The 17738-nt window shown below is 43.2% G+C and overlaps 1 protein-coding gene across 1 annotated transcript in view; it reads left to right on the top strand.

Moving 5' to 3' along the window:
• JAKMIP2 (janus kinase and microtubule interacting protein 2) overlaps window positions 1-17738 on the top strand; it is a 162184-nt gene that overhangs the window by 82981 nt on the left and 61465 nt on the right. The window contains exon 2 of the mRNA XM_035014411.1: window positions 11025-11298. Within this exon, the coding sequence (XP_034870302.1) occupies window positions 11170-11298 (129 nt within the window). The 5' untranslated portion in view covers window positions 11025-11169. The remainder of the gene's footprint in view (window positions 1-11024; window positions 11299-17738) is intronic.

Genomic DNA, 17738 nt, shown 5'->3' with positions numbered 1-17738 from the left:
AGAGTGAGAGAGCACATGGGGGTGGTGGTGGGCAGAGGGAGAATAGCTCAGCAGGGAGTCTAACAGGGGCTGGATCCCAGAACCCCAGATCATGACCTGAGCCCAAGGCAGACACTTAACCAACTGAGCCACCCAGGCACTCCACTGTAAATCTTAATACAGATACTGTTCTGCTCCCCCTCTTTTAATAGCAGATACACCCCTGATTCACCTCCTATATATAGAAATTTCTGCTCATGTGTGACACTTTGCAAGTGCCTTTATGATAGGTTTTTTTTTTTTTTAAAGTCAAGGTCTTTGAAAACAAAGGAACAACCGAATAGGTTATACTTGTTTGAGTTACACCTAAAATAGAAAATAAGTTACACTTATAAATATAATTATCTGAAGACCACTTCCTTCAGTGATTTGGGTATTTTTCTTTAACTTAATGTACAGTTTGTTTTTATTAAAAGTGTACATACAGAGTGAATGCCTGCCTTGGGAAGGGGCTTTGAGGCATGTTTCTTGCTGTCTGACCTTGAATTCATAATAGTTTCCTTCTGTGTTTGAGATTTCTCCCCCATGTCCAATGAAGTTGGTACTTCTCATTCTAACAGCTGTGAAATACTTTGAATCCAGAAAGAAAGGACAATGCAAATAAGACAATATAGCACTGAGAGAGTTACTTCGCTTAACTAGTCCTTATGAAAGCCTTCTAAAGCCAGACAAGAGAGTGCGGTACAAGATGACTTACTCAGTACTGAGGAGTGAGATTAGGCTCAGGAGTATGATGGATAGCAGCAAGGATTATGAAATCTCAACACATGGCTTAAATAAAAATTCATTTAATTTTTTTGTTTATTTAACTCTTACACCAAGCTTTAACTTTTGCCTGAAATCAAAACAGTCATTCAAGGGCTCCTGCAAAGTAAAAGAAATTTCCCATAGTAGACCTTATTATAAATGATCTTTGTAGAAATTGTGAAATACATCCCTCCATCTCAGTATTTTCCTTGGATTCAGATCAATATTAATTCAATTGAACTTCGTAGTGGCCACTGTGACAGGTACTATAAGCACAAAGATGAATAAAACACAGTTTTACCCTTAAGTGGGACTCACTCGCCTAAAAATTAACTACAGTGTAAATGAATTATGGCCACAGCCTCCACACTTTCTTTCTGCATTTCTGTTCCATCCTCAGTTGCCAGGGGATTGTTACCAAATTCAAAATGTGATCAAGCCACTTCCCTGTATGAACCTTTTGGTGACTACACATGCTAGGGGCTTGAAGTCCATCTTCCCAAAACTGCTCTCCACCAGCCGCTGTCTGCCTGCCTCTCTGAGCTCCTCTCTGACCCTCCAAGCTCTTGCCTGTCTGTTTCTCCACAGCATCATTCGTATTCTCTTTTACCTGTAGACCTTCATACTCAGTGCTCTGTCTGCGAGGAATGTTCTTCTTTCCCCCTCCAACCCTTTGCTGGCTGATTCCTCTTCATGTTACACATCTTTTTTTTTTTTTTTTAAAGCACTTTCCCTGAGCAGTCCTTCCTGGCCCACCAAGACTCCTGTGATTCCTATCTCCTATCATGTATGCAACTACCACACTGTACAAAACTGCTGATTCCTCCTTTGGGAAGGACAAGGGCCCTGCCTCTTAAGTTTAGCACCGACATCCCCCGCTCAAGATGCTTCATCAATATATGTGAATTGATGAGTAAATGAATTGAGGAATGAATGATGAATACTTTAAGAAGTACCTTCAGAGTAAAAATGGAAATCCAGATGAGGGAATAACTGATTCCCCTGGACCTGGGCCCTGAGGGGGGGGGGGGGGGGGGGGGGGCTCTGGGGGCGCAGTCAAGCCACCTACTCTTGGTTTCTGCTCAGGTTGTGTTCTCTGGGTCATGAGATGTAGCCCCGTGTCAGGCTCTGTGCTCAGTAGAGTCTGCTCGAGACTCTCTCTCCCTCCCTGCCACAGATAAATAAATCTTAAAAAAAGAAAAAGAAAAAAAAAGATGCATGGGAGGGAGTTCACCAGGATGTTGACAGAGGGAAAGGCATGCATGAGCAAAGCCAAGGGTTTGCAGAATAGAGCAGTTCTGCATGAATCCTACTTGCATTGGATCCCAAATTTGACATCACTTCTACCAAGCCTTCCTAAGAAGCCCCCTTAAAGAGGTTAGATGTCTCTTGTATATGTGTTGAGAGCAGTCTCTTATTCTACACATTATGAAGTATATTTCTGATGTGAAATTTTAAACCTGAGATCAAAAAAACGCATTCATTGGGAGTAATAAGTTTGGGGTTTTTTGGTTTTGTTTTTTTGAGAGAGAGAGAGTACGAGCAGGGACGGTGGTGGAGGGAAGAGCAGAGGGAGAGGGAGAAGCAGACTCTCCGCCGAGCAGGGAGCCCAGCTTGGGCCTCCATCCCAGGACTCTAGGATCATGATCGAAGCCGAAGGCAGACGCTTAACCGACTGAGCCATCCAGGAGGCCCAGGTTTAGGGTTTTATTTAGCATTCTTTCATATGAAAAACTTAATAAAACTTTAAATAATTTATAATAATAATAATAATTGCTACTATTATTAGTTGATAAAAAGGGCATTTCAGTGGAAGATGAGGGAGAGAGAGAAAAACAAACATAGGAAGACATATACGCCTGGCACCCTACAATCCTGAAGATGCATAATTGGTACCATGCAGAATGTCAGCCTTTCAGATCCATTTTCTTCTAAGAGATGTGTAATGGGTAAAAAGTCTTCTGACCCCCCTGTAGCCACAGCACCACATTCCCTTTATCTAGGGAAACTAGGACTCCTGGGTTAGAGTGGCTTAAACATCAGCCCCCATCCTTTATATCAAATTGCTGTGTCCGGTTCATGGGTGCACAGTGAGACTTTCTGCCTGCATAGAGAAAGGTTTAAGAAGTGTTAATATATCTCTGCCAGATCACTGGGAATCAAGCAAGCAGTTTAATTCATTCATTTTACAGACTAACAACGTTTGACTCAAAGCATTGTCTTTAGAAAAAAAGGGGGAAATGGCTGGAAAAAACTCCCAAGGCTTTGGTAGAGTGGACATACCCAAATATTAATCACAGAGAAGTGGTGAAGCTTTTAGCTTCACACATATGAACTTTAGCCCTTTTGTATTACAGTTGCTTTGCAAATCATGACTCCAAGGCAACAGCCTTATTGGAACCTCCAAGATTAATAATGACTTTATTCAGTTTATAGCTTAGGGCAGAACCAATGACAAAGCCAAGACTCCTGGGTGTACTGATCCTGTCAACGCAAGTCCCATTGTCCCAAAAGCATAAACATGAATTCCATTAGTCTTCTGAGATCTCTGGGCTTTTCCTGGCCTGTCTTTTTAACATGAATAGGTGATAAATGCATTTCTTCTTCTCTTAAAATCAAAGCTGGCTTTTTGTGGATAGGTAGAAAAATAGAAAAATAATAGAAAAATAATAACCATGTTAATGATGATGATAATAATAATTTACTAATCATTTGACACACTTTAGCTCATTTATTCCTTGAAAGAGCTCACTGCAATAAATATATTCCTTTCCCCATATTATAGTAAAGAAACAGAACCTTAGAGAGTTTAATTTCTTAAGAATCTACAGCTAAGAAGGTTGATTCAAAGCCAGTTTCTCTGATTTCAGAGTCCAATCTTTTAACCACTGCATTCTACCATTCTATTTTGTAAGCCCCCAGCTGACATTTGCACAATACATTTGCCATCTCTTTAGCCTACTTACAACCAGAGCTAAACCCTGCCTGTCTTTCAAGAAAGTGTTAATGTAAGTGTTAAGAAGCTTTGGAAAGGGGCGTCCTATTTGATTTCCGCTTGGGTCATGATCTCAGGGTTGTGAGATCCAGCCCCCGCGTTGGCTCATGCTGGGTGTGGAGCCTGCTTGGGTTCTCTTTCTCCCTCTCCCTCAACCCCTCCCCCACGCCCATGCATGTGCATGCTCTCTCTCTCTCAAAAAGAAGAAGAAGAGGGGCGCCTGGGTGGCTCAGTCGTTAAGCGTCTGCCTTCGGCTCAGGTCATGATCCCAGGGTCCTGGGATCGAGCCCCACGTCGGGCTCCCTGCTCTGCGGGAAGCCTGTTTCTCCCCCTCCCTCTCCCCCTGCTTGTGATCCTGCTCTCACTGTGTCTCTCTCTGTCAAATAAATAAATAAAATCTTTAAAAAAAAAAAAAGAAGAAGAAGAAGAAGCAACTTTGGGGACTGACAGATGTGTATTTGAGTTGCAGCTCTGCTATTTCTTAGCTGTGTAATTTTTGTCAAGTTAATTAACCTTTCTGATCCTCAGTTCCCTAAGAAATAGTAAATATCTGAAAGGGTGAATTGAAACAGTTCAGTGAGTTAATGGACCTAACGTTAGTGTACCTTAGCACAGTGCCTGGCACAGAGTAAGAACCCAGTAAGGTACCCAGCCTCATTCAGGCTCAGCTCACATGACACCTTCTCTAACAAGTCTTTGTCTTCCTTAGTCCAAACGAAGGCACTACCCCAGCATTTACCGACTGTATCATTCACAGCTTTCTAGAATTCGTTTTCTCTTTATACACACCTGTCTCCTTTTATAGGCTGGAAGCCACTGGAGGGTAGGAATGATGCTTAGATTTTTTTTACGTCTATGAAAAGCCAAGAACAGAGCTCAATAAATAGTGGCCACATTCTTAGCCAAATACATGGCCATACTTCTGACAAAGAATTGTGTGGTTTCCCTCTCTCGGGTTTTGTGTCAGTGTGTAAATGAGTCTATTGACAACCAAGAATAAGAATAGCTTTGTTCAGGGCGCCTGGGTGGCTCAGTTGGTTGAGCGACTGCCTTCGGCTCAGGTCATGATCCTGGAGTCCCTGGATCGAGTCCCGCATCGGGCTCCCTGCTCGGCGGGGAGTCTGCTTCTCCTTTGACCCTCCCCCCTCTCATGTACTCGCTCTGTCTCATTCTCTCTCTCTCAAATAAATAAATAAAATCTTTAAAAAAAAAAAAGAATAGCTTTGTTCATAGTGTGACTCTTGAATTATTATTTTTTGCATATCTGCCATCATTCTTACTCAATTTAAGCATCTTGAGGACAGCACTTAGAGGCTATTTTGTTTCCACCACCTTAGCCAATAGTAGAAATAGAGAGCTCTTAATAAGAGGTAACTGTTTGTCATGAACTATGTGAGACTACTATCACTTACACATTTTCATTTAATTGTCAAATAGTCCAATGCCATAGTCCTATATATCTCCCTTCCCCTCTTCCCCATTTCAGAGATGAGGAATATTGAGGCCTAGAGAATTAAGCAATTTATCCATGATCCACATGATCTACTGCAGAGGTGGGACTTAAACTCAAGTCTATCTGACCCATAGCCCATACTCTTAACCAGAAATTCTCAAAAATGGTCTGGCATCAAAATCACCTGTCAACTACTACATCAAAATCTAAAGAGATGGAGCTCTAGAATCGCTAAAACTTTCCAGGAGATTTTAGCACAACCAGACCAAAGATTTGGTAAGCTCTACTCCCAAATACTACATTATATTTCTTCTAAATGTCTATTTGAATGAGTGAGTGAATGAATGAATGATGACTGTAATTCTTCCTTTGATAATCCACTTCTGTATTAAGGTTTACTCTCAAACAATGATCCATGTTTTATTTTATTTATTTTATTTTTTTAAAAGATTTTATTTATTTATTTGACAGAGATAGACAGAGTGAGAGAGGGAACACAAGCAGGGGGAGGGGAGAGGGAGAAGCAGGCTTCCTGCCGAGCAGGGAGCCCGATGCGGGGCTCGATCCCAGGACTCTGGGATCATGACCTGAGCCGAAGGGAGACGCTTAACGACTGAGCCACCCAGGCACCCCTGATCCATGTTTTAAAAGGCAAGGATTCCCAAGAGGTTATCTCTTAACCTCAAGGATTGGCCCTTAGTTGAACAAGGCTTCTATTCCTCCTGGATCCAGATCATGTACTGGGTCAGATGTTATCATTGACACAGGCTCCTAAGGTGGTCCAGAAACATTCCCCCTGCTTGTAGTTATATCTTCATGCCCTCCTTTGTGCTTTCTCTGTCTCTCAAAAAAAGGCTTTTTTTTTTTTGTGCTGTGTCAGGTTCACGAATGCACAGTGAGACCTTTTGCCTGCATAGAGGTCTTTGGTCTGGCTGGCAGCTTCTTTGAAAGCCTTGCCTCAGGCTACTTAAGCAGAGGCAGCACTTGTCCTTCAGCTGATGGCTGGATAAATGAAATGCAGTTTTAGCCATACAGTGGAATATTATGCAGCAGTGAAAAGAAATGAAATATCTGTATATGCTATAATATGAATGAACCTTGACAATGTTATGCTATAGTGGAAGAAGCCAGTTATATATTGTATGATTCCATTTGATAGAAAATGTTCAGGATAAGCAAATCCATAGATTAGTGATTGCCTAGGGCTGAGAGAGTTTGGTGAGGAATAGGGAATGACTGCTAACAGGTATAGGGTTTTTTTGGGGGGTGATAAAAAGTTCTGAAATTCATTGTGGTGATGATTGCTCAATATTGAGAATATGCTAGCACCACTGAATTAATACACTTTTAAAGGGTAAATTTTATATGTGAATTATATCTCAGTAAAGCTATCCAAAAAGCGGGGTTGGGGGGAGGCAGCACAGGATGACAGAAGCACTGTAGTAAAATTATACACGAGAATCATGAGATTGCCAGATACCCATCACAACTGGAAAAGGCTTCACAAAGTTCCCCTTCACCACGAGGATGTATGGGATCATCCTTATGAACTGATGCTCACCTTACCGTATCCATAAGCTGACTCTATCAGTAACTTTCTGTGATGCTTTTTTCTGTCGGACAGGTTTCTAGTTTTTGGTTTTTTTTTTAAGATTTTATTTATTTATTTATTTATTTGACAGAGACACAGAGAGAGAAGGAACACAAGCAGGGGGAGTGGGAGAGGGAGAAGCAGGCTCCCTGCTGAGTAGGCAGCCCGATATGGAGCTTGATCCCAGGACCCTGGGATCGTGACCTGATCTGAAGGCAGATGCTCAACGACTGAGCCACCCAGGCGCCCCTGTTTCTAGTTTTTTAACCCTCTTCTTTTCCCTAGCCCTTATGGGACTAAGTGAAAAATAATTCCTGGACAAAAAAAATGCAGGAAGTCAGGCACATAGTATTATATTTTTGGGGAAAGGATTATAGATTAGAATGTAAAATATGACTATGGCAGTGCACGTTTCTGCTGCAAGCATTACCAGAAAGCTGGTACTCATTATTTACCATGGCAGAGAAGAATGTTCAAGCCAGTAATAATGTTTAAAAGGAAGACATGTTTCCATCAAAGTCTCCATGTGTCAGAGTTACTATGTCCTTTTTCATCCCCATGGCCATGGGTAGATTCAGGGCTGTCTTCCACTCACCTGGACCAGTGAGCAGCCTGATTTCCTGCTTCCTGTGTGACCTTCCCTGGGAACTCACCGTCCATCACACTGCCTGAGCTACCTCTCTAAAATGCAAACATGAGGCAGTGCAACCCAGGGCATCATAGCCTGGGTCCCAGTCTTGCATGAAGGCCTCACTCCCTATGACTCAGTCATTTTAGATAAGTTAATTCATCTTTCTGTGAATCGTTTCCCCCTATTTTTAGGGAGGACGAAATGAGAGCAGTATGTCAAAGTGCTTAGTCCAATGTCTAGCTCAAAGCAGTCAGTCACTCTGAGCTCTTATTATTACACTTATATTCAAATGCTTTGTTTCTACATAATGAAATGGAATCATTATCAATGAAATCTAACCATCAGTCATGCAGGAACCTCTGCAATCTAACCCAGTTTGTCTTCTCCCTGTTCACAACCTTCTCTAAATGCATCTGGCAAATTTATGACTCCCAGTACTTCTCAAGCTCTTTCTCTGTCATTCCTGTATCTCTAGTCAGAAAGGAAGACCATAAGGCTATGAAGTGACTGAAGTTTTTCTCAAATTCCTCCTTTCTCCATGTTCTGAGAACACTGTAGGGGGTTGAGAGAAGTTGACCAAAGGGAATTATATTTTATAGGAAAAACAAACAGGACCCCTGGTGGACTAGAGAAGAGGAATGATGGATACAAGAAGAAAGGAGGGCTTCTAAGCTTAGATCTGGAACAACTGGACCCATGGTGGTGCATTTATTGATATGGAAAAACCTGGAGGGAATGAAGCTCTGAGGGGCTAGTAATAAAGACATCCATGTTAGTTAGGTTAGGTTTGATCCACCAGTCAGATATCCAAGTAGATTTGGTAAGTAAGATGTTGAATATGTGAGTCGGGGTTTAGAGAGTGGTCAGGGCTATGGATATAAAATGGGGAGTCATAACCCTATTGGTGGTGTCATTGGTGATAACTTTGGGGAACCCAGGGGACCAGCAATGTTTAGAGCTCAGCTAGAGGAAGAGAAACCTGTTAAACAAAAACATGTGAGTTCACTCCCCTAACACGTGCTTGAAATTAAATACTGTCTTATTTATCTTTGTGCCTAGTAGTATTCATCATAAAAATCCAATAAATGCTTGTTAATTCATTTCAATTCTAAAAGTAAAGAATGGTAGCCCCTTTAACATCTCTCAGCTATACACTTCAATGATTTGGCGACATTTGCAAAATAAGCATGAAGAAGGACTCCAACATCTAGCTTAGGGTAGAATATGGTGGACAGTTCCATGACTTCTAGAGACAGACTGGTCCTCGCTACCTCCTAACCTCTTCCTATCCCTTTCCCTAGGGTCACACTGCAAAGGGCATGGCCCCAGTGCTCATGTGGGGATGGCAGAAAGCCCAGGATCCCAGCATGGTCCTCTAGGCTGAATACCAGGGGGCTTGAGAGAACAGCAGCTGCTGGAACATATGGGTGACCAGTAGGAATTCCCCTTAGTTTTGGACCGAAGCACCTCCATGTACACAATACCCAATTTTCTGAAAGGTTGTGTGAGAAACTTTCTCTAGTATCTTGTTATGTTTTTCCCATTGACTTTCACAATTTAATATCCATATTTTTCTGATCTCCTCATTCCTGTGACGCATTTAAGAATTTGTAAATCAAGACACATCCCTTTTTTTCCCCTCTCTCGTTGATACTGTTCTGTTTAGGGCTGCATCATCTTTCACCTTGGCAAGTTCACTAGCCTTCTATGCAGTCTCCCCACTCCCAGTTTCTCCCCACTCTGCCACCAGAATAACCACACCAAAGCATTTCCCGTTAGGGTATCCACCTGCCAAGAACTTCAGCAGCTTACCCATTGCTTACTGAAAAAAAAAAAAAAAAAAAAAAAGATTCCAAAATCTTAAGGTTGGTGTTCCAGGTCCTCCACAATCTGTCATTTCCAGGCAACCTCTCCAGCATTACTGCCCATCAACCATACTCTGGGTTAATTGAGCAGGCCCTCCTTTTCCCCACAAAATACTTGCTGTGATTTTCTTTTTTTCTGTATCTCAGCACCTGCCATTTCATTCACTTAGGATGCCTCATCTGTTTCTACATCTGTTAACATCCTCCTCCTTAAGTTCCAGGAAATGCCGCCTTCTTCAAGGAGATTCCTTAGTCACCTCATTGGAGGGAGGAGTCCTTGTCTATACTTCTGAAACAACTAGTGTTTATTTTTTTAAAGGCAGTTATCAGATAGGTGATGGTGAGGATTATGATAATGATGAAGATAGATGGTAGATAGATGATAGATAGATAGATAGATAGATAGATAGATAGATAGATAGATAGATATAAAAGTTTTGTTTGTCTTGGGACTCTTACTTTCAATTTCAACATGGTGTACCTACCACAGCATAAAGAAGGAACTCTAACAATATTGACTGAATGAATAAATGAGTCACTCAATTAACCCAGTATAATTAATCCCCCCCTCTATTAGTTTATCCATTGTATGATTCTAGGTCTTTATATATAGAATTTTCTTAAACTGGGGGCTCTCTATGGGGCGACATGAAGTCATTACATAGTTGACTTCCTTTCACAAATACCAGTTGACTACCTGGTATGTGGCAGGTCTCATGATGGATTCTGAGAAGCAAGTTTTAAATAAGATTAATGCATTCCTGCCCTCACAAAGTTTACAGATTCATGGAGCTGTGACCACCATTAAATAATGAGGGCACATAATAATCTAGAGGTGCTTCCAGGAAGAACTGATATGGAAGCTGAGACCTGAAGGAGGCATAAAAGTTAGCCAAACTAAGCTGTATGTGTGTGAGGCTGTGAGGATGAGAACACAAGGGAGGACTTGTGAGGAGGCTGGGGAGAGCATGGAGAGAAATGAACAGGGTAGGGAAAGTCTTTATGGGAAGAGAGCAAGAATCAGAAAATTAAAGGGCACTTCTGGAGTGCCTGGGTGGCTCAGTCAGTTAAGCCACTGACCCTTGATCTCAGCTCTGGTCTTGATCTCAGGGTTGTGAGTTCAAGCCCCACACTGGGCATGGAGCCTGCTTAAAAAAAAATAAAAAGCATTTTTTTTGTTTGTTTTTAGAGAGAGCTAAAGGGGGGGGAGGGGAGCAGAGGGAGAGGGAGAAATAGAATCTTAAGCAGGCTCCATGCCCAGCGTGGAGCCTGATGCAGCAGCGGGGCTCAATCTCACAACTCTGAGATCATAACCTGAGTGGAAATCAAGAGTCACACGCTTAACTGACTGAGCCACCCCAGGCACCCCAAAAAGGGGATTTCTTAGGGCTGGAGAGTAAGTGAGTGAAATGGAGGAGATAAGATAGGGGAATGGGCAGTTTCAGACATAAAAAGCACTCTGAGATGTGAAAAATACACTCAAATACTCATAGGTCTTTGGAGGATTTTGAGCAGGGCATTGGAGGACCAGACCATGTCTTTCGAAAGATGGCTCTAAATTCATGTGCCAAGTGGATGGGAGGATCTGGGGGCAGGAGCCCTCGGGAGCAGGCTCATACAGGTAGCTCAGGCTGAGAGACCCTGCCTGGCCCTTGGCCCAGGTCCCTGCCACAGCCGTAATCGCCGTCTCTGCCTCTCCCCAGGGCTTCCAGGGCAGCGGCTGAGGAGAGCTTACCAAGGAGCTCCACGCAGTAGATGCTGAGATATCGCACCCACGATAAGAAGCAGTAACATGGCAGCACCTGTTTGAAAGGCATTCAAAAACAAGACTCCCTTTAGAAAGGAACAATGTCCAAGAAAGGGCGAAATAAGGGCGAGAAGCCCGAAGCGCTCATCGTCGCCCTTCAAGCTGCCAATGAAGACCTCAGGACCAAGCTCACAGACATCCAGATAGAGCTGCATCAAGAGAAGTCCAAGGTGAGTGAGGCCACCTGGGGCCACAGCCTTGAGAACGGCTCTGGCCCAGCTCTGCCTGCTGGCCTGCCCCAGTGGCTCCTCTCTGCCAGTTGCCATGGAGAGCAACAACTCCTGTCCTTGTGGAGAGTCTCTTGTGTGTGGCAGGAGGGACTCGAGCACAGGATTCGCGGAAGGTGAGGATTACATGCTGGTGAGACTGATACGTGCCTCCTCAGGAAGCCAGAGCTAAACATTGAGACAACCTGCACCCCCACTACCTCCCATCACTTGTATGACCCTGGGCAAGTTCCACTCTGCCCTCTATGGGATCTCCCCGCTTTGGTACAGAGCAAGCTTTCTAAAGTACATCACATCAGGTCACTGCCCTGCTCAAACCCTCCGTGGCTTCCTACCTTTCTCAAAGTCAAAGGATTTTCCCTACCACTACAGGATGTTTCTTCCTCCTGTCTTTGACTCCTCTCCCACTGCTTCCCCAACCCCTCCATGACTCTGTTCCATCCTCTTTGCTGGATCAAGAGATACGCTGATCACATTTAGGGCCTTTGCCCCTCTTCCCCCAGGCAGCTGTATACCTGTTTCAGGTGTCAGCTCCAGTACCTTTCATCTGCCACAGTGTCCAAGACACAACACCTGCCATGTCCAGTTACTCCCACAGTCTATTTTGATTCATTTCATAGCGATTCATGTATTTATCCATTTCCTTGTTTAGTGCTTTTTTCTACCATCCAGTGTTAACTCCACGAAAGCAGAGTATCCCTAGAGCTTAAATAAATGTCTAGAACTGAGAAGCTTAGCATCGGTTTGTTGAATGAGTAGAGGAACGAATGAAAGGTGATTCATTCCCTTATACCTTAGCTTCTTCATCAGTAACATGTTACTATCTCATAGAGCTGTGATGAGGGTCAAATTAGACAAGTATATAAAGCAGTCGTGATGATTAAATGAGAAAATTCCTATCAAGTGCTCAGAGAGATTCCTGGCACATGGTACACTCCTAAACAGTCGTAGTAATAGTCTTCCTAATACGCTTCCTAATATGCATGTTAGTCGTTACTAACTAGACTTAGGGCAGTCTCTTTACTTCTCTGAATCTCATCTCATAGTTGGATATGCTAACACTTACCTCTCCAGAGTGATGTGGATCAAATAGGGTCATGGATAGGAAAGCATTTTCAAATACCCGACACACATAAGACATTTTTGCTCTCTGCAAATCAGAGACAGCCGTGTCAGCACCAAGTTGCCTTATTTAGATAACTCTTTGAATAGTAACAAAAATAAATGTTCCTGATGAAGCTGTCAATCAAAAACCAATATCCTTATTCTTTTTTTAATCTATCTCTTCTTCCTTGACATTACTATTAAATTTTAATCATTTATTTTCCCAAAAATCTATTTCTCCTGGTTTCAGCAATAATACAGCTTGGATCGCCCAGTGCCCCTTGCCTCCTATCTCAGCTAAGTCTTATAAACCTTGGATAACCAGACCCCAGTGTAAAATTTGTGGAGGAAGTCTTTTTCCATGAAGCTAAAAGGAATATGATATCATAAAAGCAAACAAACAAAACAAAACAAAACAAAACAAAAACATTTGTTTGAGAGTCAGAAGACCAGGGCATTGTGTTTATCCCTCCTCGGGGACAAATTGAAGTGTCTCAGTATCTTGATCTGTAATTCAGATGACTGAATCTGTTTCTCCATATCTGTAGCTCTCAAGCCTCACTGTGCATTAGAATAACCTGGGGGAACTTATTAAAATTGAGACCTTTGGGCCCACAGTCCGCGGATTTTGATAAAGCAGGCGTAGTGAGGACCAGGACTTGGAATTCTAGCAGATGGTCCAGGCAGTCCCCACGGACGTAGTTCTGTGTTGGCAAACACAGCACTCTTAAGATTCCTTCCAGGTCTGACGGTCTAAGAACATTTCATTGGTTTTAACTTTCCCTGGGGCAACGTCACATTTCAAGGGAGGCAGACTCCTTTAACTGTAGTAACGACAGGATGACAAACTACATTCATAGGGAGAAGCCTGTCAGTCTAGAGACTGGTAACTATAAACTGACACTGATTTACAGAGAGCAGACTCATGAGGTTTCAGAAGGGCAGAGGTCCTGCAGACCCTACCACTGCCAATTTTCCACACATTCAAGCCTTTTAAAAGGGGTAAGTAACTCTTGAGCCTGGACTGGGCTGCCTGTTTATCCAGGGCCTGGTCTCTAAGGTGGCAGGTCAAGCATAATCTTCCCTTCCTCAGACAAGAGCCTGAAAGTCAGTCTCATGCATAAAAGCACTGTCCTTAACCTTCTCTCTGCTGACTATCCCCCGTCTCCCTCTCCGTGGCAGTTAATTATGATCCCAGCACAGGGACTAAAACAAAGCCCCATTGCCTGTCAGCAGCCTTCCCCAAAGAGCAAAGGGAATTTAGAGGGCAAGCAAGTCATAAAGCAGTTTTATTAAAATAAATATGATTGTGTTTCCAAAGGCCCAGGCTTTCAGAGAGAGAATATAAACAATGCCAAGATGTTAATTCATATTCTCGGTTTGGCTCCTAGGCTATGATGATAAAATGACAGTTCAGCTATTGGGAAATGGGCTAGTTAAAGAGTGGAAACCTTTGAAGCCATGGAGCATTACTCATTTTTCCAGAAAGACACATCACCCCTTGACATTTACAGAACACACTGCCGACAGAGCAGAGGCATAAATGCTTTAAACTGATTATATAAATAGCTACACTTTATTGAATGTTTACTATCTGTCACATGCTATCATAAGCACATTTCATCCTGACATAATCTCACCTCTTTCACATACCACCTGAGTGACCCTGAGCAGGTTACAAAAATCCCTTGGTGTTTTCCTTTCCTCATCTGTCAAATGGGAGAATAGCAGTGTCTACTTCATATGGATGTATATGTGTGTGTCGGTCTTGAGCGGTTAGTTTGTGTCAGGCATGTTAAGTATTATGATTCAAGGGGCACCTGGATGGCTCAGTTGGTTAAACATCCAATTCTTGGTTTCGGCTCAGGTCCTGATCTCAGTGTGCTGGGATCGAGCCCCATGGCAGGATCTGTGCTCACTGTGGAGACTGCTTGTCCCTATCCTTCCCCTTTTGCCCCTTCCCCCACTCAAGCTCTTTCTCTCTCTCTCAAAGAAATAAATAAAATCTTTTTTTAAAAAATATGATTTAATTATAGGTGGGCATTGTTATCCCCATTTTACAGATGAGGAAACTAAGATTCAGTGAAGTAAAGTAATTCACCCAGAGTCACATGTTAGGAGGTAGCAGAGCTAGTTCTTCGAATCCCTTTGCCTCTCCTTCAGAGTCTATGTTCTTGTTTTCTTTTTTTTTTTTTCTTAAAGATTTTATTTATTTATTTGAGAGCGAGAGCACATGAGAGGGGGGAGGGTCAGAGGGAGAAGCAGACTCCCTGCCGAGCAGGGAGCCCGATGCAGGACTCGATCCCAGGACTCCAGGATCATGACCTGAGCCAAAGGCAGACGCTTAACCAACTGAGCCACCCAGGCGCCCCGTTCTTGTTTTCTTTTTTGATATATTTTCCCTAGTCTTATTGAGATACAACTGATATATAATATTGTATTCATTTTAGGTGTACAATGTAATGATTTGACACATGTATATATTGTAAAATGATTACAACAGTAAGTTGACTCAACACCCATTTCTCACAGTTAATAAATTTTTTTCTTTTGATGAGAACTTGTAAGATCTCTCCTCACAACTTCAAAATATACAATACAGTGTTGTTAACTCTAGTTACCATGCTGTACATTACATACCCAGAACTTATTTATCTTATAACCAGAAGTTTGTCCCTTTTGACCCCCTTCACCCATTTCTCCTACCCCTAGCTCCCTGCCTCTGCCTCTGACAACCACCCATCTCTTCTCTCTATCTGTGGGTTCAAGTTTTTTAGATTCTACATATAAGTGAGATCACATGGTATTTGTTTTTCTGTCTCTGACTTATTTCACCTAGCAAAATATTCTCAAGGTCCATCTGTGTTGTTGCTAGTGGCAGGATTTCCTTCTTTCTAATGGCTTAATGATATTCCATTGTGTGTGTGTGTGTGTACATAGTATATACATATCATATAACATGTGTATGTATGTAATATGTATACTTTTTCTTTATCCATTCATCCACTGATGGACTTAGGTTGTTTTCAGGTCTTGCACTACCTACGCTCTTAAAAAATGTGAAGGTCGGGGCACCTGGGTGGCTCAGTCGTTAAGCGCCTGCCTTCGGCTCAGGCCATGATCTCAGGGTCCTGGGATCGAGCCCCGCATCGGGCTCCCTGCTCTGCGGGAGGCCTGCTTCTCCCTCTCCCACTCCCCCTGCTTGTGTTCCCTCTCTCGCTATGTCTCTCTCTGTCAAATAAATAAATAAAATCTTAAAAAAAAAATGTGAAGGTCTTGAAAAAACTGAAAGCCTTAGGCAAAGGAAGAGAGCATATCAGAAGTTTACTCTCCACTATTTTTTTTTTTTTAAAGATTTTATTTCTTTATTTGAGAGAGAGACACAGCGAGAGAGGGAACACAAGCAAGGGGAGTGGGAGAGGGAGAAGCAGGCTTCCTGCTGAGCAGGGAGCCCGATGTGGGGCTCGATCCCAGGACCCTGGGATCATGACCTGAGCCGAAGGCAGATGCTTAACAACTGAGCCACCCAGGCACCCCATTTACTCTCCACTATTAAGCAAATTTCAAATGAAGAAACAAAGTGTTGGGAGTGGGGGTACGAACATACCTGAATCCTTCTCTCCTAAATGTCTGCATTTCCACTGCAGGGAAATGAAACAAAAAGACTAGACATAATCAACATCTAATGAATAGAAATTTGTCTAAAAGATTTGCCAAGCAGTGATAGGAATAAGCAGGTAAGTAGGTCATTCTAACTGAACTCCAAGCTTAACGCCCAAGAAGGTGGAACCAGGGTGCGGAGAGGAGAGAACACACAGTGGGGCCTCAGTGCCGTGTGTACTTGTCATTTCTGAGCCTGCATTTTTCCATCTATAAAATGAATAGATTGTGAGCAGTAAGGAGGTGCTATGGTCCTTCCAAAATGGTAGGGATCGGTCAGGGAAGGCAACCGTGTGCTCTAGGTCTTCTGGCACTGAGACAGCTCTCAGGACCCGCAGGTGTCAGCCCCACTCTGACCACCTGGTCCAGGTAACGCTCTGACATCCATTTACTCTATCACATCACCCTGCTCTTATCTTCGGCATAGAACTCTGTACTGCCTGAAGTGATTTTGTTCATTTGCTTGTGCATTGCCCACTGCCTAACTGCCCCCTGCCTATCCCCAGTAAAATGTAAGCTTCTTATGCGTAAGAGACCATGTCTTCCTAAGGGATCCCCTAAGGAAGGCGTCCTCCGTGCTTTGAATGCTGCCTGGCATGCTGGAGACACTCAGTAATACTTGTAGAAAACATTTTCATGTGTCCGTTTAAAAACTTTCCCAACAACCACATGGCATAAATACTGTTACAGTATTTATTTTGATGGAAAAGCCTGGGCTTGGGCAAAGAAAGGATTTCCACCCAGGTCTGTCTTTTTTTTTGGACCGGCACTGTAGCCATTAGGCTTTGGTATTTTCCTCTGTTTGTCTCTCCTGTGGACAGCGTGAGGCCATGATCTGCTGCCCAGGGGTGTGTGAGCTCACTAGGGATTGCTGTGAGATGTGGAATCCACCCACTGATTCCCTAGGGCTTCCTACTTTCCCGCAGAGGCAGCCTGCAGTCTCGGTGAACCCCACAGGCACAGTGACAGAGGGCTTGGAGGCCGAGGAGCAGACAACAGGGCTCCAGGCTGGGGGCAGCAAAGCAGCAGGCCTGAGTGGCAGGGTCTGGAGGAGTCAGCTCCGGACAGGAGTTTCCGCTCCTAGAACAGCCCTCAGACTGCAGAGCACTTTTAGTCCTCCCAGCGAGCCTACTGTGTATTCCAAATTATATTCCAATTTCACTGAGAAAGAAAATGAGTTCTAACTGTTTAACTGATATGCTCCCAGTGACACAGCGAGTAGAGGAGCCAAAATGGGAATTCCCAAATGACCTGGGTAATGCTGAGTATCTTGTTGCCTCTAGAACTCCCAGAAAATCAGCCAAACCTTGTCCTCAAGTGACTACTCCAGAGCCTCCATTTTCAGCGCCCCAATTTGGGGTGCAGTATTTCTTGCTTTATGCACCTTTGGTTTTGTTTTCAGGAAGCGTTGTGTCTAAAAGTAAGAAATGAGAAAATAGAAGCCTTGGTACCTCTGCAGATTGTATAAAATTTCCCCTATACACAACCTTCGTATGGTGGCAGCTTCATATCTCCTGATTGCGAGTTACTTAGTGCCCATGAGACTCCCTGCGTGCCTACTGTGAGTTTAGATCTCCCGGAACGTCCGGTGCACATAATCCACACCAAAGCTTATATGT

Source organism: Mirounga leonina, unplaced genomic scaffold (assembly GCF_011800145.1).
Source record: "Mirounga leonina isolate KUSES-001 unplaced genomic scaffold, KU_Mleo_1.0 Mir_168, whole genome shotgun sequence".
Lineage (NCBI taxonomy): Eukaryota > Metazoa > Chordata > Mammalia > Carnivora > Phocidae > Mirounga > Mirounga leonina.
Note: the sequence above shows the minus strand (reverse complement) of the source record. Positions and strands in the feature narration are given on the sequence as shown.